This window comes from Leuciscus leuciscus (genome assembly GCF_965113295.1).
Source record: "Leuciscus leuciscus genome assembly, chromosome: 8".
Classification (NCBI taxonomy): Eukaryota; Metazoa; Chordata; class Actinopteri; order Cypriniformes; family Leuciscidae; genus Leuciscus; species Leuciscus leuciscus.
In genome coordinates this window covers 36,043,583-36,066,327 of record NC_138732.1, presented here as the reverse complement: position 1 = coordinate 36,066,327, position 22,745 = coordinate 36,043,583, and the positions used below count along the sequence as shown (strand labels likewise).

Sequence of the window (22,745 nt, the reverse complement as noted above, 5' to 3'; positions counted from 1 at the left end):
GTGACGAAGGAAGCAGCAGTAGCACTAGTGCTGCAAATGCTCCTGCTGTTGAGCTAGAGGTGGTGGACAGTTCAGCGTTTGAGTCAGAGCAGGAACCTTCAGGTAAAGTTTAAGATAAGCAAAACTAAACATGCAGGCAGCAGGCTATACTTTTTAAACAACATGTGCTTTTTATGATTTATAAGATCAGTAGTAGGACTGTGATTTTGGGGACATACAACTGATGGCTGCACAATTATAAATACAGATTATTGAACACGCTTATTTCATATTGCAGAGCAACTAGATGTGCAGAGTGAGAGAGAGAAGGATTCAGGGAAAGATGAAGGAGACAGTGAAAGCCTTGATATGCCTTTTGATTATTTTGCCCGTCCACAGTCTAAGGATTTAGATTTTTGTTTTAAGTATCACCCAACCCAAACATCTGAAAGAGCCATTCCTGATGTATTCCATTCAAAAGATGGCACAAACAGAAAATGGCTGACATACAATGAAAGTAATCACTCCCTATTCTGCTCAGTATGTCTTGCATTTGCAAAACCTTTAGGCAGTGACAGTGCATTTGTCAAAGGAGGTATGCAGGCCTGGAAACATGCCCATCAGAGAGTACAGGAACATGAGAGAAGCAGTATCCATAGAGAAAGTGCTGAAGCCTTTTTTCTTAGAGTCAACAAAGCAGATATCCATACCCTTCTGACTGATAAGCAAATGACCGTCCATCGAGACCAGGTTAGAAAGAGGAGGCAGGTCTTGGAACATGTGATTGATGTAGTGAAAGTTATTGGTAAATGTGGGCTAAGCTACAGAGGGCACAGTCATGAAGCTACAAATGACCTTGAAAACACGGCTATCAATCATGGTAACTTTCTTGAGCTCATACTTTTGCTGAGCAAGTATGATGTCTGCCTACAGGAACATGTTAGTGATTGTATTGAGAAGAAAAAGAAGCAGGTGAGAACTAAAGGAAGAGGGTCCATGGTAACTTTGATGTCCAAAACAACAGTAAATAAAGTAGTTGAATTAATAAGAAATATGATTCAACAGACAATTGCTGTTGAAGTGAGAAAGGCAGGGATGTTCTCAATACAAATTGACACAACAGGATTTAACATCCAAAGACCAGTGTGCAGTAGTTCTGCGATATGTTACTGATGTTGTCCACGAGAAACTCATTGCAGTCATTGACTGTGAGTCATCAACTGGACAGTGCTTTGTGGAGCTTGTGAAACAGACCCTAGAGAAGATGGACATAGACATCAAAAAGTGCATTGGTAATGCAACAGACGGAGCTGCAAACATGCAGGGACAATACAAAGGTTTCTCTGCATTGCTCACAGGAGCATCACCAAACCAAGTACACATATGGTGTTACTCACATGTCCTCAACCTTGTTCTAGCTGACACTACAGGGGTTGTTGTGGCAAGTGAGTCCCTTTTCTCACTACTGAATGTTGCAGTGTTCATTCGTGATTCCTACAAGCGCATGAAGCTATGGGAGGAAAACAGTGAGGACAAGAGACACAGACGGCTTGGTGTAATTGGTGAAACGCGCTGGTGGGCCAAAGATGAGGCCTTGAGGAAAGTATTTGGAAGGTTTGCAAAGCCTGACAATGCACTTTACACAGATCTGGTCATCACTATGGAAAAAATTTAAAAGGATGTGACCATGAAACCTGTCATCCGAAACAAGGCCCAAGGGTACAAGGCTGCTCTCCTAAAGTATGAAACCATACAGACTGCTGAGATTTTCCTCAGGATTTTTGAGCAGACAACCCCTCTCTCTAAATATTTACAAACAAGTGGCATGGATATTGCTTCAGCACAGCACTTGGTGACAGGAACAGAGGAGAGCTTGAGAAAGTGTGCCCGGGACTTTCAGGGTGTAATGAGGGCAGCAGATGACTTTGTTGAATGGGCCAATAGCATTCTGGAGAAGCTTGAGGACAGTGAGGCTGAAGTTCAGACTTCTCTCCCAGAGAAGAGAATTAGAAAACACAAGAGGCAACCAGGTGAGCTGGCACAAGATGAGCCGTTTGCTAATGCAGACACTGACTACAAAATCAACATCCACAATGTGATCTTGGACACTGTTATTGAAAGCTTTCATAGCCGTTATGCAGAAAATGCAGTGCTGTGTTCAGATGTCTCCTGCATGGATCCTAGGAACTTCCCTGAAATCAGAGAAAAAGGCCTTCCAGGGACAGCCATGAAGGAGCTCAGCATGCCTACTGCAATTTAATTGAACGTGCCAGTCTTGAGACATTGCAGGCTGAACTGATCAGCCTTGCACAGCACTGGGAAAGATTGAAACAATCACTAATGGAGAACTACAACATTAGGGGTGCTGCCTCTAATGATGAAGCAGGGGAAGGCTCTGAGGTTCCTGATGAAAGTGTAGAGTTTGTAAGCAGAAGTTGTTCCACATGCAAAAACTGTCCAATATGCTGCTATCTCCTCCTGTCTCAGTACAATCTGCTTACTGATGCTTATCACATCATTGGTTTGGGCTACAAGTTCCTCCTCACACTATCTATTACTCAAGTTGCCTGTGAGAGGACCTTCTCCACCCTGAAGATAGTGAAGAGCCGTCTGAGAACCTCCCTGAGTCAAGATAACCTTGAAGCATTCCTTTTGATGGCAACTGAGAAGGAGATTCTTATGGAACTTGATAAAGATGACATAATTGACAAAATGGCAGAGAGCAGTGAGCTACTGCGTCGCCTACTGGTGTACTAGTAGTGCTAATTACTTACTGTTTACTCTTACTGGTCAGTTCCACATAATGCCATAATTGAGTAAACATTGTTATCTGTTACTTACACTGTCAAAGGTTTTGTTAAGTTTATTTGTGTTTGTGTTTCTGATACATTTGATATACTAGAGTTGAGCACTGAAAATACATAAAATGTAAATATTTCAACATGTGAATGTGTCTCTTATTATCTCTTTTAAAAAGCCAATTTTCTATTTGTCATTGGTTTGGTAGTATAAATGGTGTATTCTTAGTGAGTTTTTAAGGGTTATTTTTTTATTCATTTATATTGCATCTGGTAGTCTACCTGTTACATTAACAGGGTTAGCCTACAAGTTTATCAGTCCAGTAGATTACATGAATAGGGTGGTGGTGACTGCAGCAGCAGAGGTGGCCTGGCAGTGGAGTCAAATTCCCGGCCTGAATTATTGTCCCAGTCCGCCACTGGTCTGTGCTGTGTGTTCAAGCGCAGCTTTTTGGTCCAGAAGCAGGCAACAAAACTGTCGGTTTTCATCGCCGCTTGTTCTCTGAAGTTGGCTTGGTGTGTCCCAGTTAAACATGTTGTGCAGTAAGAGCGGTACTAATTTAGCTTCCACACTCCGCACGGACACTTGGATATGCGCCTAACATTAGCCCATCATTTAGGCCTATCTAGGTTTATGTTAACGATACAGCGAGTGGCCATGTAAAGTGGATAACGTTAGACTACTACTTGCTTGCATGTTTTAAATGATGTCATGTTTGAGGATGCATGTCACCTTTTTGTGGTCATACTTTACTCTCTCTAAATGTTCCAACACTCTGGATTTTCTGCCCGACATATTACCGTATGGACCGGCCATACTAGCGATCTATCACTGCGTGACAACGTTTTTATTTTATTGTCACGACTGATTAAAATTTAGTTGACCAAGCTTATTTTTGTCAATTAACGTTTAGTCGACTATAAGGGAGTAGCTTTACTGTAATATTCTCTCTACTAGCTCTTTTACAGTATTTACATGTAGTAACACGATGAAATATCTATCACATGTATTGTACAACAATATTTAATGATTGTACAAACAACTACACAGGAACATTAATTTAGATCTCCCACACACAAGATACTGATTACTGACACTGATACTGAGTTTCACAAAGATATTTCATGATGATAAACAAATGATTCTGCAAGTGCAAGGTTTCTTTAAAGACATGAATAAGATGAAGGCCGTTCTGAGTTTTTAAACATTACATCACAGTTCTGAAATTAGTGCAAAAGTGATTGTAAAATAACAGACAAACAAATAAAAAAACCTGTACTTCCTATAAAACAGGAGCAGTACTATGCCGGGACACTCATTTTCAAAATGCTAAATAAATTATTCTGACACATTTTATACTGTGACTGTTCAAATAGTTTTAATGTATGCATACAGTATGTATCAGTTAAGTGTTTTTGTGAATTTATGCTCTTAGCAATTTTCAGTGGTGACAGATCCACTAAACATTGTCCCACCATCAGTGCAGACAACATTGGGCCATTTATTTTAACACAATGTTACAGCTGACCCCATTAGATGTTTGCTTGATTTTTTTCAGTGACCTAGCATGCTAGTATTACCTAAAACAAATCTAATTACAACAGACAGTTGGTGCAAGATACAAGTGCTTGCTGGGATACTCACATGACTGGGCAGGTACAGATCGAAGGGCGTCCCTGAATCCACATCAACAGCATGAAAGCCATAGTGAGACCCATAGATGACCTTTAACCTCTGTCCATTCTCCACCGTCAGGTCAACTGAGAGGGGCTTCTGAGGCAGTGAGCTGAAGGACTGACCGAAGATAAAAAACAAATGAGTTACTCATCTACTGAAAAATAAACAAAGGATGGACATAAAATCTAGTGGCAAAAATTATTTTATTTTTTATTCATTTATTTTTTCAGGTGAGTTTCTCTACTAATACACTGATTGGCAGTTTACTGTCAGGTCTAATATTGTTTCTAACTGCTTCAATTTAATACTGTGATTCATAAAACAAGTCACATTCCAAAACCCGACTCACACACATACATTTTCAGAAAATTTGTGATGTGTGAACGGAACTGCAAACTGTACAGTTACTCTAAACTGCACGCACGCACGCACACACACACACATTTACGGGGACTCTCCATAGGAGTATTTTTTTTATACCGTACAAACTGTATATTCTATCCCTTACACTAAGGCTGCGTTTACACGACAATGATATGCTTAAAACGGAGAAGTTTTTCCTTTGAGTTTTCCGCGTACATCATTGTCAAAACAATCCCCATTCACACGGATCTGTGAAAACGATTAAAAACGCTGTATTCTGCTGCCAGGCCATTAGATGGCGATGAAACACTATAGACTGAACACGTAATACACATTTGCATGACATCATCGTCTTCAGAGGTTCACGTTTTTTGTTGTTTACACGGAGAACGTTTTCAAAAACGTGCACTTTGAAAGCCGTTTTCAAAAGTTTGCGTTTTCAGACACCCAAAACGCATAAAAAAGTCTTCCATTTTTAGCTGAAAACGGTGTTGTGTAAACAACCCCTGCCCCTAAACCTACCCATCACAGAAAACCTTTGCTATTTTTTGAATAAAAACAAAAACAGTTTAGTATGTTTTTTAAGCCTTTTGGTTTACAAGGACACAGAAAGTCTCCTCATTAACCATGTTTACGGTGTAATACCCATGCCATTATAAACATTTGTGTCCTAATAAACCATAAATACAAGAACACACACACACTTGTGCAACACACAGAGACTTGAGCAGTGTGTCATCTGAAGGTTTTACATCCATGTTCACTGTTCTCCACTTTGACAGATGAACTTGTGCCTTGACTTGTCAACTGTGATAAGACTTCCCAGAGCTTTGAACAATGTCTTTAGTGATGACATCTTCAGTGAGCAATCACCTGATCAGATCACGTACAGGGGTGATGTGTGGAGCAACATATATAAGATCATGTGTTGCATGAAGGACAATTAATTGTGTGTGTCGACGCACTCAGTCCGAAATTTGCGGCCACAAAGAGCATGTGTTCATTCCTGATGCATTACCGATGCAATCATAATTACAACATTTTCCCCAGAATGTTCATATTTAGCAGCATTAAAACTCATTTGGTGTCAAAAAAAATTAATAAAAAAATTTGCATTTCACATTTCATTTATCCGTCAAGAACTTCAGCAGCGAAACATGATGCCCATTGCTACACTAAACTGAGCAAGCCAGCTTCGGTTAACAATTTCTTTGAAAAAAGAATATATTTTCAATGACATTTTGTAGTATGTCCATAAAAATGGGAAAGGCAACAATCTGATCTAAATGTTATAAATATAAACGGCAGAACTTCATGTCAGAAGTAGAGTAAGTCTCTCAGGACAGCAGTGAAGTAGGACACGTACTCAAAAATGACCCATTTCCAAAAACACCCCAGTTACATTATCTATCATTACACTACTTTTTTTCTTCTTTTTTTCAAATTGAAGAATATATAAATGTAAACAGCAGGTAATTAGAAATATCACATTAGAAAGTATGGTTATGACCATAACTGCCTCCTCATAACTTGGCTCAAAGCAATTATGGACGTACTGTACTAGGAATCTCAGAAACCTTTCAAGAGCTTTATGTTTCAACCTTTTCTTTACAATTCACTGTGGTTTCCAGGTGAAATGAACACTAGTGGCAATAAAACACCAAAAACCTTTGCTCATTTTCACACAAATTATGATTACTGGGGCAGATTATTGATTAATAAAGACTTTTTGGCACAGCTTTTCTGACGTAGTTTACACTTACATTTATGCATTTGGCAGACGCTTTTATCCAAAGCGGCTTACACTGCATTTCAAGGTACACATTTACATTCTTATCAGTTCTTGCTTTCCCTGGAAAATGAACCCATGACCTAAGCACCAATGCTCTACTGTTTGAGCTACAGGAAAGCTATAGTTAACTTGCTTGGTAGCTCACCTAATTTAAAAAAAATAAAATCAGCATAACTTATGGGCAGTATGACAAATACTGTACTTCTATGATGCACAAATGTTTTATAATCTAATAGGTAACACTTTGCAATAAGGTTTATTAGTTAACTTAGATAACATGAACTAAGAATGAACAATACTTCTACAGCATTTATTAATCTTAGTTAATATTAATTTTCAACATTTACTAATCCGTTATTAAAATTAAAGGTTGTATTTGTTAACATTAGTTAATGCACTGTGAACTAACATGAACAAACAATGAACAGCTGTATATTTATTAACTAATATTAACAAAGATGAATAAATACTGTAACAAATGTATTGCTCAATGTTAGTTCATAGTAGTTAGTTAATACATAAACTAATGAACCTTACATTTAATAATAACTCATTATTTTTAATGAGAATGTGACTTCTTTGGCATAGTGGTCATATCAATCTCTTTCGTTTCTTATAATTTCCTCTTTTTATTAATTTTTCAGTTATGAAATATGACCAAAAATGTTTTGGCATACTTTGTGACATTTCACAGAGAACATCTCTACTAGCATACGAGACTTACTTTGAAAGCCATGAACTTGTGGTATGGCTTGGGAGCCCACGCATAGATCTCCACAGCGCTCCTCAAGGCGATGACCAGGAACTTGATTTTTTCATACCGAACTGAAAGAAGTTAGTGTTAAATGATCATCAAAGTGGAGATTACATGCAAGAAAGACATTTATCAAACCATTCTAGCCTAGATTATTATAATACCAGTGGCGAGGCCACATAAGGGCCAGGGTGGCACTGTCCCACCCAATCAAAGCTGCCAGAATATACTAATGGTCTGGAAATAAAACTAAACTGACCATCTTTCCTATTGTATCAGAATTGTACTAAACCGTGACCCCAAAACCGAGGTACATACCCAACCGTGACTTCTGTGTACCGTTACACCCCTAATATATATATATATATATATATATATATATATATATACTGTATATACTGTATAAAGAAGACAAAAAATTTAGGTCCATCCTATTTCACCAAGATTTCTGGCATCACCACTGCATGTTGTTTCAAAACTGACCACAATTATGACACTGAAATCTGAATTTGCTCTATTATTGTGTGTCATTCTGTGATTATAAATACAACCAACAAAAAACACCCTTGAAAGACAAGCCTTTTTGATCCAGACTTAATATTTGTCAGGATACTTGCTACTTTACAGGACTGATAATACTTCCTCTTCTGGTTTGCTAGATTGAGTTGACCAGGTATTTCCATGCAGTATGTGTATCGGTCATAACTGTCAGTGTTTATAATTATAATACTTAGTATGTTTTATTGGCTTACCTTGAATGTCTGCTCTAAAAGGAGTTTAGCCCTTGTATACTGTAAAACTGCCTGAGATGTAGCACAATGATGTTTGTTGGTAAAGTCCATTAAAACAGAAACATATTTAAAATGGACTAACCTATTTTGTAGCTGACACATCCCTCCAGGTCTCCCACTGAGGTCCAGCCCTGTTTCTTTTCCACCTCTGGATCATTACGCAAGATCTTATTCCTCAGCCAGGACAGGTAGTACAGCCTCAGCTTGTTTTTCTTACCTTTCCACAAGAAATAAACAAGAAATTAGATTCAAGCTATATCTGTACACTACCAGTTAAACATTTCAATGGTTTTGAAAGAATGGTTTCTTCGCCCAAAATTACAAATCAAAAAACACTAGGGGTGTAACGATACCATCATGTCACAATTCGATACATATCACGATACTGAGCTATTATTGCGATTTACTGTTGATTAAAATGGTACATTTGGTATTACATTGTGGGTGTAAATGATTAAGCTTGGACTTGGTGCTGGAAACCCAAAGCACAGGACAATAGAGACACCAGAATAACAATATTCATGATTCTGAAGCTGAAAATACAGAATTATTTTAGACGAATATGCTTGCCACTGCCAGTGTGTCACTGACTAGATATATTTAAAATAATGTGGCCACTTTTACTGGTAACATAAGACATTTGGTATTATCAGGACCCACAAATATTCCCAGATTGCATTATTATACATTATATTCACCATTATATATAGTAGTTTAATGTAGTACTGACACTAAAACTCTGCAAACTTTCTCACACAGTAATTTTTATTTTGGGTGAACTATCCACAATACATATTGTCACTATTCAGATACATATTGTTGCATTTTTGTATTGCGATATATTGTGACATAATATATTGTTACACCCCTACAAAACACTGTTGCTTGGTCTGCATTTATCAATTCCTAATTGAAGCAACCATACACAAAGTGTCTGATGTTTAACAAGTTGTGTATATGATGCAAAGAGTGAAATAATTGCACGCATATAAGCAAAGTTAGTGTGAAAATATATATATATATATTTTTAATAACATCAATAGCAGCAGCACAAAGACAAATTGCTTTTGAGGGAACAGTGTGAAAGTAAAACGGCACTGGAATGAGTTTAGTAGGAGAAAGCAGTGAGATCAGTCATGCATACATACAGTATTCACAAAGGGGCAAGCACTGAAGTTACTGAAGGGGCAAGTTACTCTTTCCAGAAAGCAGTGTCAAGTAGGAACACTCAAACAAGAATATGCATTATATGATACTATCAGAAGGTAATGGGTTATAAGTTGTGTGAAACAAATATAATGTGAGACAAATGGAATGTATGCCTTTTGTTTGCAAATAAATATGAGTTTTGTCTTAATGTATTCATATCAATGAGTTCAATCATGCATGAGAAAGCACATATTTGAATGTACTAATGGAACATATAAGCAAAGTTTAGCATGAGAAATGCACTTCAAAGTTAGTTTCTAAGCAAACTATTCCACGAATGAGAATATTGTGTTTCCATGAACTTTGTAAGAGAGACAATGAACTCGCTCATGCAATTCCATTCAGTATGTTTTCACATGTTCAACTAGACCAGGGGTCTCCAACACGTCGCTCGCGAGCTACCAGTAGCTCGTGGCCTGATTGGAGGTAGCTCGCCAAGGGCTGTTCACATATTGCGTATTTTGCGCGCTCAAGTTCGTTATTTCAAATAATTGAAGCGACGCGCTCGTTTTTTCCAGGCGCAGCGAGTCAACATGAAGGATGGGAGTGCACCCAAACACTACGGGTGTTTTTATTCTTCTCCGTAAATAAATCTTTTTTTCGGCGGTGGAAATCCATTAGCTACTAAAACTTTGTCATTGTGGAGAGCGCAGTGCACGGTTGCATAGCAACGACAGACGCAACGGGAAAATCGGACCGAATTTTACTATTAATAATAAAAGATAAGCTAATGTGCATTGTAAATGTCAGTAATTTATCTTTTTTGACTCATTCTTTTTATAATAACTTTTTTGTCAAACTTTATTTGAACTTGTACATGTTAGTTGCAAAACACTCCTTTAAAATCTGGCCATCATTTTTAATGTTATTATTTTAATGTTTATGTAAACAAAAAGTGCATATTGATGCTAATTTTATTTGTTATTTGCTGGTTTTCGACATAAAACTTGGTGAATTGATGTCATTGTGTAGTATTAGTACTTTTTGAACAGGATTCTGTGATAACCGTGATCATTTTGGTCACTATAATCATGAAATGAAATTTTCATGCCATTTCATCTCTAGTTATCATGTACTATAAAATCAACTATAATTATGTGTTTTTACAGTGGTATAATATGCAAAGTACAATTTTCTATAAACATTTTTTTTATCTCTGATTCTGTTCTTTTCTCTGACATTTAAGGGTGACATATAGGCCAACAAAAACTCTTTTAGGTCTAAAACAGTTTGGATAGTTGTTAATATGAGAGTCATGAGACATTATTTAAGATATTTAAGTGTTGTATTACATGAGTAGCTCTCGGCCACTTTCATTTTTAAAAAGTAGCTCTCAAATGAAAAAAGGTTGGAGACCCCTGAACTAGACAAAAACAATGGAAGTCAATGGGAACCGAAACTGGTTACCAACATTCCAAATATCTTCTATTACATTCCACAGAAGAAAGAGAGTCATACTGGAATGACATGAGGGTGAGTAGGTGATTTTTAAATCATTTTTAAAAGAATAAAAAAATTTGGCCAAACTACCCCTTTAAAATAATAATATCCATTAACATGCTAAAATATCTCAGAGAGTTGTTATGTGTGTATGTTTAGTTAGCTGGCTGAGTAATATTAGAGGTTTTTTGTGCTGTTTTTAGTGGTACAAAACTCTTTTCTTTGTCCCAAGACTTTCTTTGTACGGTGACATTTGATCTCAGCTTAAAGCTTGGCTCCTCCAACTAGAATTTAGATCCCAAACTATCAACGTGATAAAGCTTTTTCAGTCTTGTGGTCAAGTCTCTTGCAGGATTTGCCAAAAACTCTTGATTTTGTTCATTCATTTGCTAGTACAAGTATAAGAATACTATATGTTGTAGTAAAGTGCTTTGTGTGGAGTATGTACCTGATATAGTGATGAGTACATTGAGCCCCTCCAGTACGTCCATCTGTTGGAAGCGTCTTCGGCTGATGAGAGAGTAAACTTTGCCCTGACCACTGCGGTCCAGCAGCCACAGGCCGTTCTCTGTGCCCACCAACAGATTCACACCTAAACACACACACAACAGTCACAGTGAGGAGAGATCAATTAAAACAGCATTTTCACTGCATGCAATACCTGCTTTAAACAAGACAAAAAATACACATTGATAACGGCAAGTTTAGAAAATAGTTATCATGTAAAAAATGGGTGAGATAACAAGTTGTTCAGTTAGAGTCATTAACACAGGAAGCCTGTCATTTCATGTACTGATGTGACTGATATCTTTACTGAGATGGGAGTGTCTACAGTGTGTATCTGGATGTGGGCCATGTGTGCATCAGCAAACTCACTGAAATAAATCTAACATATATATGAGATACAATTACAATCATTCTGAGCAGTCAATAACTGGACTCTCCGGACTGATTTAAATTTCAACAGTGCAGAAATTTGGCCAAAAGTTTTCATTCCATAATGAAATAGTAACAAAATTCAACAAAGGTCAAAATATAAAATGAAAAGATGTGTGAAAAAATCATCCGTAATCAGGACGGGACAATTTTTCTCAGAGGACTGCTGATTTTGATGAAAAACAGTAGGTATTTTGCTCCATATTATGCTAGCAGATTTCATTTCAGCTTTATAATTTCAATAATATAACAGTGAAGTGAACATAAAATGAAGTGTGCATTACAGTGATTTTCACAGTTTGATAGTGAAGTTAAGTATTCCTTATTGAGCAGATGTCATGGCAGGAGACACCGTCCCCGGTTCTGTATTTTGCTTTGTTTTAGAGTTTCAAAACATTTCATATGACATTCATTTATTTTATTCTTTTACATTTGATTTAAGCAGGAACAGGCAAATGGTCTTTATTAAAATCATTAGTCTGCACTGCATGTATTTCTGAAGTGTGATGTGTATATGAAGATGTCTCACCCCACAGGCTAGCGCAGAGGATCTCAGCATTGAACTTCTTTTTATATTTGCGGATCTCTGGGGCGTCGCTCTGAGGACGAATGTTGGTGGGGTTGACGTTCACCACAGAGCCCTTCCTGTGGGGCTGTCTAACACACGGCTCACACCTGCCATTCACTGACAGAGAGATGCATGTGTTTTATACACTGACATTTTACTCACTGTTTACTGACATTTATACAGGTCAGTGGGCATCAGACTCACTTTGGTCGTATCCCTGCGGACTCTGAGGTGGAGATATCTGCAGTAAACGAGGGTCAATAAAAGGTGAGAATGAGGAAGAGGAAGAGGACGTGCTTTTTCCTGGCTGGTTATTGAATATTTTCTGTTAATACAGAATAACACAAGCACAAACATCAGGGGGAGAATGACAATGCAAGGATGATCAAGCAGACCACCAAATCATTGCTCTTTCCATTAAAAAGCGCTGACCACATGGAAACATAATTCTTTAATATTTTTACATCTATGTAAAAAAAAAAGGGGGGAAAAACACAACTTTTAGGCTAAGTTAGGGGTGGGCGATATACTGGTAGTCTTAAAATACATTTAGTCTTAAAGTGACAGCAGCCTAATATACCTGCGTTTATGTTTTTAATGTTAATCAAACAACAAAAGATAAAGAGAAATTGCTCCTGACTGAATAAGAATATGTTTATATTTAATTTACACAGTGAAGACTATGCAGTGTTTTTTGTACATTTACAGTAAATTGTATAAGTGGTTTATACAATTTATTTAGCCTAGCATTTCTTATTTAGTGCTTGAATTTTTCAGGTAGGTCTATTTCATTTGTGTCTTTGTTCTATTGTAGTTTGTTGTCCTTGTAATTAGTTTCTTTGTTCTTATTTTATCACTGAGTGTTTACTTGTCTTCAAGTGAGCTTTTTTTTTATTTATACTTATTTAGGCAGGTATTATTATAATTTTTTTGTGATATTGAAATTGGTGACGAGAATTATGAAATTTAAATGGTATCAAAAAAAAGATTTAAAGCGAAAATAACAATATTGTGATATATATTGTTATCGTAAAACATAAAATGACTCGTATCATGCTTGAAGTTTCATGACCAGGCAATTGAACCTTGTGTGAAAACACCCTTAAGCTTGGGCAGAGGCTGAACGTTATTAAAACTCTATCTGCTTATCTCTGGAACATGAGTATTGTGTGTGTCCAATGATCAGAGTATTAGGCACACATTAAAAAGAACCAATCTATCAAAACCCAAGCTCTCAAATGATGTTATCAGTGGTCTGAACAAAGTCAGAAGACGTCTAGACCTACATCAAAGCTCTGTGTGGTGTGTTGGTGGCAGGTGAGCTCATGTGTGGGGCTCTTGTGCAGGAGGTCCGGCAGATGGTAGCTGTCGCTGGATTGGGATCCGGAAGGCCTCTGATGGACGTAATGTGTTGGCTTTGCTGCACTCTGCTGGAGAAACATGAATATCTTTTTTAGGACAGGATATCCCACTTTGAAAAAAGCTGACAGTGTCTCTGAAAAACTGATGGATTGAATGATTACAATAAATACAATAAATCTCCACTGATGAAAATGAGCTGCGGTATCACAATAAAACCAAAGGCAGATGAACACAGGAGTACATTAGGACCCAATTATGGAGTTTTTTCAATATATACTGATATGTTTGTCAGCTGTTTCAGCCTGTTCCCTAAAACAACAGACTGAAGGTGACTTTACCTGCTGCGGTTTCACATTGAGATGAGGCTGAAGAATGATGTCATTTAACTGCCCTCTGGATAACAAGGGCCTTCCATTGCTCAACGGAGACCTAGACAAATGACAGTCAGAACGATTTTAAGGACGCCAAAGAAAACATTTGATCCTTTGACCATGAACAAGGCAGCAAAGACAAACACTAGACACAACAGTAGAATAACTAGAAATATACCCGAAATTATCAGGGTTCAAGCACCTTAAGGCCTTCAAGCCACTGCGTAAAAAGGTATTATATTTTGTTAAGCAAGCATGTAATCACTTAGATCATAGATGGAAAGGACAATGTATAGCCAATACAGGCAGTTTACTAAGGAACTACATGGTTTTTAATCCTTTTTTCAAATTCATATCAGTTAAAGTGGCACTTATGGCCCGATGTACATAAAAGTTTCCATGCTTCTTTAGAATCATACGCAATCTATGCAAATCAGGCAGGCATTTTCAGCCATTTCATGGGATTTGCCATGAAATACAGCAGTTTTACACATTTTTAACAGTTATAGCCCCACCCTATGGGCCGATCTCCATAAAAGTCTGCATGCTTCTTTAGAATCATGTGCCGCATGTGCTCACCTAATGATGTCAAATTCTGGTTTTTAGTTTAGGAATGATAGGCTTTTGGGTAGACTTGGCCATGCCTTTTTTCTAAAGGACCCTGCTATAGCTATGCAAAGGCCAAAGTTCAACATATTTTTGATAATTATGTGCCGAAAATTGTGCTGCAGTGGTTTTATCAAGGTTGAGACAAAAACCTAGGACTAGTTCGCGAAAGTTGGTACTTGAAATAATCTCCGATGTTTAACGAACGATTCGATAGTCAGCGGCGGTCCTAGAGGCAAAGTTGCTCAGAATGAGTAGTTCTACCATGCAGTATGAATGTTGTGGGCGAGTGTGAAAAATCACCTGGTATATAATCCAGTCAAAACAGTCAAGTCAAAAACGCAAATACATTGGTTTGTACACCCCACACAACCTCCATTTAGCTTTTTTTTGCTATTTGACTTGTAATAGCAGACAATATGAAACAAGTATGCTACGAAACCCTCACACCCTGATAAGGAAGAATTGTTAATAAAATCAGCCAAATGTTTATCTGTTTCTGTGTGGGTTAATAGCACTGAGTACAAAAAACATCAAGTTCAGTTCCACCCATAGGGTACAACGGGGCTAAAGGCACACCTTAAGAAAAAATGTGCTTTTCACTACTCCCATAGTGTATGAGCAAAGCTGCAATGTCTTTGTCAGGCTGTTCGAGAACTAGCCGTTTTCCATACAGAAAACAACCAGCACAAGCTAATGTGGTTTGACGTTGATAGGACATCAGCAGAACAGCAGAAATGTGACTGCCACAGGCACTTCTGCATTGCGAGGAATTCACTGTCTTGATTCAGTGACATGAGGAGCCTAGCATGTTCACAACCTTTGACACAGGGACCTATCCATCCGGCACCAACCATATGTCTCCTTTCACATTCATTTAAATCATATCAGGATTATTTTGGTATGGAGTTTGAATCGATTGCAATCACTGTTGAAAGGGATAGTTCACCCTTAAACGATTCTGTCGTCATTTAGTCATGTTATTTCAAAACTGTCTGACTTTCTTTCTTCTGTGAGCACAAAAGAAGATATTTTGTAGAAACCCAGCAACATTGGAGCCCACTGACTTCCTTTGTATGGACAAAAACAGATGTTCTTGCATGTTCCACAGAAGTAAGAATAAGCCATACAGGTTTGGGGTTACATAATTTTAGGGACTTTAAAGGGATAGTTCCCTCAAAATTGAAAATTCTATAAATCATTTACTCATCCTCATGTTGTTACAAATCTGTATCAGATTCTTTCTTCTGCTGAACACAAAAGAAGATATTTTGAAGAATGTAGGTAACCAGACAGTTGACTTTGACTTCCATAGTATTTTTTCCTACTATGGAAGTCAATGGCTACCGTCAACTGTCTGGTTACAAACATACAGATTTTTTGGGTGAACTATCACTTTAAGGCATTGCCATGGCTGATAAACTTAGCTGATTATATGAAGTATAACCACAAAATCACGTCAGCCACTTCAAGAAATTCTCATAATCTTTGACCATGTGTGTTTTGTTTTTAAATTGGTCAACTTTCAGAGGAGAGCAAACAGTCAAGGTGAGATTACCTAGTCTTCTCATCATCTTCATCACTGGAGGAAGAATATTCCGCAAGCTTCATTAATGGGCTGAAGTGAGACTTCATTCCCAAACCCTTAAAGACGAAAACAGTTTGATATTAAAAGCCAACAATCTTCAGGCCTGTTCACACCAAGGATGATCACTATAATGATATAGATCTACAAATTGTTCTAAATTTAAAAGAATAGCAGAGTCCACACCACAACCATAACGATAACAGCACAGAGGAACAATATTGTTGGAATCACTTTTAGAAAAAAGAAAATCCAGCAGAAGAATAATAAAAACATTGACAGCCAATCAGACTCCATCATGCTTTAAATTGCAGTGCGAGCTTAGTTATCGTTATAGGTATCTTTATAGTTATCAATCTTGGTGTGAACGGGCCATTACTGATACTTGTTTTAATATTCTATATTTGGTTGGGGAAATAAAGAGTCTCTGCATAAAAAGCAGAGGTGAAATCAGCTGCATAAAGTGCTTAAGCGCTGCAACATTATCGAATATGAAATACAGATTCACACCTGGTTTGGTGGTGATGTTACTGGACTTTCAGAGCTTCTGTTTTGATGAGCTGGACTGTCCAGCATAGAGTAACCTGCAAGAACGCGAATGTCTACATGACAGTGTACAAAGACATATGCTTGAATTATTGACCTTATTCTGTTCTGATACAGGTTTCAATAAGTAACAGATAGAGAAAGACACACCTGACTGTGAACTGCTTGTTGAGCTGTTAGAGAAGGACATCTTAACACTGTTGTCCAGAGAAGACTGACGATCTCCACTGATAGAAAGACAAGAAACAAAAACAGCCACAGTTTCTAGTCTGAGGATAATGAGGGCCTTCAGAGGACTAAATCTGAGCCTAATTAATGTGGGTTTGAAAATGTGTTCTGCAAGGATTTCAAACAACTTACCTGGATCCATATCTATGATGGCTTGTGACATCTTTGAATTTTGATGTTGTTCGTTCTGGAATCTTAAGACAATATTTGCAAAAAATAAACAGATTGCTTCATTTTTTTGTTGTTGACATTTTAGCCATTTGTTTAGTGACTAAAGTTAATTATTTAGTATTCTTCATGCAATGCCTTTGACCTACACTTCTCAATGCTATTTCTATGCTATTTCCACTTTTTTGTGCTAACCACATATCTGCTTTGAATGGATGTCACATTAAAGGAAGGAAGGAAGGCACCTCCCTTTGGAAGAGGAAGCCGTTTTGACCACACTTTTAGCAGTTGTCACCTACAGCAGTTGCACCAAGCTGACACAGCAAAACTTCAGTGTAATACATTTGAATGAATACTACAATGAGAAGTATAGTATGATATAGGTTTAGGTTTCAATTTTGGCTGTGGAGAAATATCTGAGGCAACCCATGCTGACAACTGAAACGCTGTCTCAAGGACAAACCTTTGGCGGCTGATCATCAGGCATGAAGAAGACTTCATCTTGTGTTGGTGAGAGAGGAGCGGTGACATCAGACATCGAGCTGCTGTGATGAATCTCTCGACTGGAGCACACGTTCATGTTCTGAAATCAACACAGATTACAGAGTCTTTTACTCCTTAACCTTTTTACTGCATACTTTTTCAGTATGCAATGCTGGATTCTACATCCGTGTCATTACACTATACAATGATTTATTTATACATGTTTATACACAATTATTTATTTTGTTCATACATGTTTTGTATGTATGTATGCGCAAATCATGTTCGATACTACAATAATCTCGAATAAACTTTTTATATCTAATATCGTATACTTTTTATCATTCTATTTTCTCCCTGATGTCCACCTATAATGTTAGTCAAGGCTTTTTCACTAAAAACAGAACAACTAAAACAACAGTTATTCCTGATCCATTTTCACCCTCTCTCAGACCCAGCAGTTCTTCTGTTATATTTAGCTTCTGTGACTTTAACACTGTGTTCTAACCAGAGATGATAGAATAAAGTGACGAGCGATGAAAGGTATCTCTTCTGTCTAAAGCATGCCATCTGTGGAAATATTAAGAAGTCATGGAAATACAAGGTAGAGAAAACCCTTTACCATGGACAGACAACTTGTCGCTGGAATCTGGACTTGAAATAGACTTCTATATAAAAACAGTCTCCAATAGGGGACGACCATAGAACGACTTGATGTCATTAATGTACAAATAAGCCTGAACCTCGAGCACAGGCTCTCACGCGGGTTGCCTTGTGCACAGCTATGGCATATGACACAGCTCTGCTCACAAGGGTATTGCTCCTACATAACAGCTCATTTTTTTCAGTTATTTTGTCTTCGGGTCATAATATTTCTCACAGATTTCTGCTCGTTCTAAATCAGATCCAGATAAAGTAGCACAGTAAAGATTTATAAGAATGCATTAGTGAGAGAGTGACTGCGTGTGAATTAATTCTACCTGGCAGCATCTCTCCACTAGTGAAGCTGTGGGTTTTGGTTGCTAAAACTTTTCAGTTTCGAAGCTATTTTATTGTTAAATCATAGAACATTTCTGCACTACTGAATGTTTGTGTGCGCACAATCTGCACTCTGCGAGCTACTGTCTGTATGCTTGTACGTTACAATGCAGCAGAGCATTAGTTCAGAAGCGCAAATAACTTACATGTACAATGCACTGTTAAAAATGGGCATTCAATTTTAAGCATCCGGATGGTATAATCAAACATATTGTGTGGAGCGCTCTCAGAGTATGCATTTATTTGTCATTTTAAAGGTGGTATCAGTGATTTCAGGCCCAAAAATATTTTTATCACATTCATCTAATCTTTCCTAACGATCCGCTAGCTGGCCGCCCCATAAGCATGCCGTCAAAAAACCGCGTCTCTGTAGGCAGCCTAGGCTCTGAGATCTGCACACAAAAACAAATGGTTTAGATAAACACTCAAAACCAAAACAAATAGTGTTCCAACCAATCACCGACAGGGGGAGGGTGCTGTGAGGTTTTGTGCTCGTGCTCGGCTGCACGCGAAGTCAGAGCTGAAGAAAAAGCTGGCTCAAAACCTCACAACACCCTCCCCCAGTCGGTGATTGGTTGGAACACTATTTGTTTTGGTTTTGAGTGTTTGGCTAAACCATTTGTTTTTGTGTGCAGATCTCAGAGCCTAGGCTGCCTACAGAGACGCGTTTTTTTGACGGCATGCTTATGGGGCGGGCAGCTAGCGGATCGTTAGGAAAGATTAGATGAATGTGATCAAAATATTTTTGGGCCTGAAATCACTGATACCACCTTTAACTGTAAACGGAGCGTAAGAATGGACCTGTTGCGCCCTCTATAGGCCAAGATCAGCAACTAGTCGAAGTCAAGCTAAAAGCGTCATGGCAGAGCATAAAAGTCGACTAGTCTCTGTGCAACCCCTTGTCTCCAACATCTAACTTGTGAAATGAGTAACAGCGCTTTGCTGTGCTGACAATTTAGCTAGTTTTACTGCCCTATCCTTCAATAACAGTCTGCATTACACTGGCACAGATTCATAAAGCAAACTATGATAAAAATGTGCCACTCAAATTCAGACTGAAATGGATCAGGAATACACTTTAGCAGCCTCTTGTTTGTAATGATGGGATTCTTTAGACTTCACATTTTACTGTTGAGGATTAATTATATTCTACCTACAGTACTTCTTGGGGAGGAAATTCTGCATCCTGAAAGCTACAGTACGTTGTCATAGAACATCAATCTTTTATTGCAAGCGATAACGGAAAATTTGATTGTTTAAGAGCAGATTCAGGGACAGTTGTCATGTTTGTGATGTCGTACCGGCTGTTTGGCGGCCCTCTGGAGCGCTGGAGTACAAGGACTGGAGTTGCTTCCTGATCCCAGACGTGACTGAACATGAGGAATCCTGACAGCTAAATTATTCAGATTGACAAGATGGGTGTCGAGGGATTCCAGTTTACCTGCCAGCTGAAAGCCAGAGTTTCACAATGTCATCACAAAATAGAGGCCATCCAAACAGGACAATCAAAATATCAAAATACCATAATGCATTGTTATATAAGGTAATGTTGACAGAAATCTCATGATACACCATCAAACTGGGCAGTGTTTTACCCCATCGTGTGGTGAGGCGTCTCTAGTGCTCTTCTGCTGGAGTCCGTGGTCGTGCTGGAGCAACAGCAGCTGTGACTGATCTCGGGGAAGCGTGCGGAGGGGTTTTCTGCCCTGAGCCTGATGATGTGGCCCACAAACACACAATTAACACACATCACTAAGACAGGGGTGATGTACAGCATGTCATTATCACAAAACTAACCCTGACAGGGTGATCAAGACCCCAAAAAGAAGTCCAGCTGCTCATTACATGACAAGAAAAGTCACGCATACTGAATGGACATCAAATTCTGATTTCAATTGAAATGTGTTATTGTAGAGTAAAATTTCTTGCCTGGAACAACAGTCAAATTTATAGCTTAGCGCGCACTAAACAAATATATTCGCTGCCATAAACCAACCATTAACCAGTGCTTAGAAACGTAAAATTTTACTTGGGCTGCGATTCTCAAAAGAATCATGAGCAAAATTTATTATAGAGACAATTGGTGGCAATGGATCTACGATCTACTTAGGCTTATGATGCTTTTGGAAAATGCATGACATGTTTATTTTTGTGTCCAAGTACACCATTTGCTTGTAATTTTTTTTTATAATTTGATAAATTCATGACATCATGTATCACTTTATTCTATATAACCTATTTAGTTTGAATACATTTTCAGTAGATTCAAATAATAAGTATTTTTTTTTTATGTTTTGGTATCTTAAACCCCCAAAATGTCAGGTGGCACAACCATCCGCACAAATGAACAGACTAAGAGGCTGTTTACATGAAACCGTTTTGATTTACACGACAACAGCGTTTTTGGGTGCCTGAAAACACAAACTTATGGAAATGGGTTTCAAAGTGCAAGTTTTTGAAAACGGTCTCCGTGTAAACAACGAAAACGCGAATCTCTGAAGACAATGATGTCATGAACATGCGTATTACGTGTTTAGTCTATAGTGTTTCATCGCCATCTAATGGCCTGGCAGCAGAATACAGCATTTTATTCGTTTTCGCAGATCTGTGTTAATGGGGATCATTTTGACAATGATGTACGTGGAAAACTCAAAGGAAAAACGTATCCGTTTTAATCATATCATTGTCGTGTAAACGTAGCCTAAGAAAACTATTTAAAATAGTGTTTTAATAAGAAATTCTAAATTAAATACTATGGCATAATTTTATGTTTGAAATCTTTCATATAAACCAATTTTATAAATATCATTAGTTTTAAAACTGTTGAGATCATTGAAAAACTTTTGTCCAGCAATTTGTATGTTCTCAAATGTCAGGGTGGCACAACTGCAAACAGGGGTCTTTTATTATGAAGTGAAAAGGTAATAACAAAAACCATGATCATGCATCATCCAGAGGACCCCAATTGATCTTCATGGCAGAGTGAAAAGGTTTGTGGATCTCTCTTAAATACTGATAAAATCAGCTACTTTCAAGTATGGGTAGGTTGGTACACTTTCCATGTCAGGTAGTACAACCAATGTAAAGATAGCCTGTTAAATTAAAAAATTAGCTGCAAAAGTCATGTGGTGCAACTGCAATGAATATGAAATCAAAATAAAAAATAAAAAAACATTTTTGCTAAATAAACAATACATTTACATCAATACACTATTAGTATTCTATCTCTAAATTATTGTTCTAAATGTTAGTTTTAAGTTAAATATGTTTTACACTTTCAAGTATTTTCATGCTGCAAGAAAAGCAATTTTTGAAAAAAGAAAAGAGAGGTGATGAATCTTGTTTAGTAGATCTTATATAGTGTTCCATCCCAGTTGCTATGCATTTGTTGTTTTTTAAACATTTTTATTAATGCATTTTTGCTATTTTATCAAATGTATCTTGTGTATCTAACCAATCTATTGCACTGTAGCCTCTTCCAGTTCCTATGAATGTGATGTTGTGATTTTCTGTTTTTGATCAATGTACTACTTTTACTTCAAAGTAAACCGTTGTAAAACTTTGTAGAACCGACTGTAAAAAAAAAAAAATGTCATTAATGTTGTCAGGAGGCACAACTGATATTCATCAGGTGCATATGTATACTTGTACGATTACATTTATGTATTTAAAAGTAAAATCGGATGCCAAATATATTAAATTATTAATGCTTACTATAAGAGTTTGCTTACACACAAATATTTTGTTGTACCACCTGAAAAAAAAAATTGATACACTTTGAAAAGTTATTTAACAAATGAAACGTTGTTCTTGGCTCAAAAATTGCATTCCATCCATTTGGAAAATATTTTTTTAAAAATGCCTTTTTCTTAGAAGCTTTATTTGTCATTGACCCATTACTACATTTAAAGTTATAGTGGAGGATTTTCTTTTTCCGGGTGGATCATCAAGACTATTGGTCCTCCTAATTGTCAATCATTCTGGTGATATGTTTAAGTAAGGCCGGTATGTGCTCGTCCTTTCTGCGCATGCGCACTTTCAGGTGTATAT

At 37.5% G+C, this 22,745-nt stretch overlaps 1 protein-coding gene across 6 annotated transcripts in view; it reads right to left on the bottom strand.

Moving 5' to 3' along the window:
• The window catches only part of LOC309504961 (traf2 and NCK-interacting protein kinase), a 75,512-nt gene that overhangs the window by 23,121 nt on the left and 29,646 nt on the right, over positions 1 to 22,745 (bottom strand). For 2 of the 6 annotated variants that reach the window (XM_082178265.1, XM_082178270.1), the window contains exons 15-29: positions 20,291 to 20,407; positions 19,997 to 20,143; positions 17,638 to 17,757; positions 17,139 to 17,200; positions 16,929 to 17,005; positions 16,743 to 16,834; positions 16,206 to 16,291; positions 14,009 to 14,099; positions 13,595 to 13,738; positions 12,513 to 12,633; positions 12,270 to 12,425; positions 11,253 to 11,396; positions 8,238 to 8,372; positions 7,335 to 7,435; positions 4,423 to 4,572 (exon numbers count right to left, since the gene is read on the bottom strand). In XM_082178265.1, coding sequence (XP_082034391.1) covers positions 4,423 to 4,572; positions 7,335 to 7,435; positions 8,238 to 8,372; positions 11,253 to 11,396; positions 12,270 to 12,425; positions 12,513 to 12,633; positions 13,595 to 13,738; positions 14,009 to 14,099; positions 16,206 to 16,291; positions 16,743 to 16,834; positions 16,929 to 17,005; positions 17,139 to 17,200; positions 17,638 to 17,757; positions 19,997 to 20,143; positions 20,291 to 20,407 — 1,743 coding nt within the window. The remainder of the gene's footprint in view (positions 1 to 4,422; positions 4,573 to 7,334; positions 7,436 to 8,237; positions 8,373 to 11,252; positions 11,397 to 12,269; positions 12,426 to 12,512; positions 12,634 to 13,594; positions 13,739 to 14,008; positions 14,100 to 16,205; positions 16,292 to 16,742; positions 16,835 to 16,928; positions 17,006 to 17,138; positions 17,201 to 17,637; positions 17,758 to 19,996; positions 20,144 to 20,290; positions 20,408 to 22,745) is intronic. The other 4 variants (XM_082178269.1, XM_082178266.1, XM_082178267.1 and 1 more) reach the window with 4 other exon arrangements.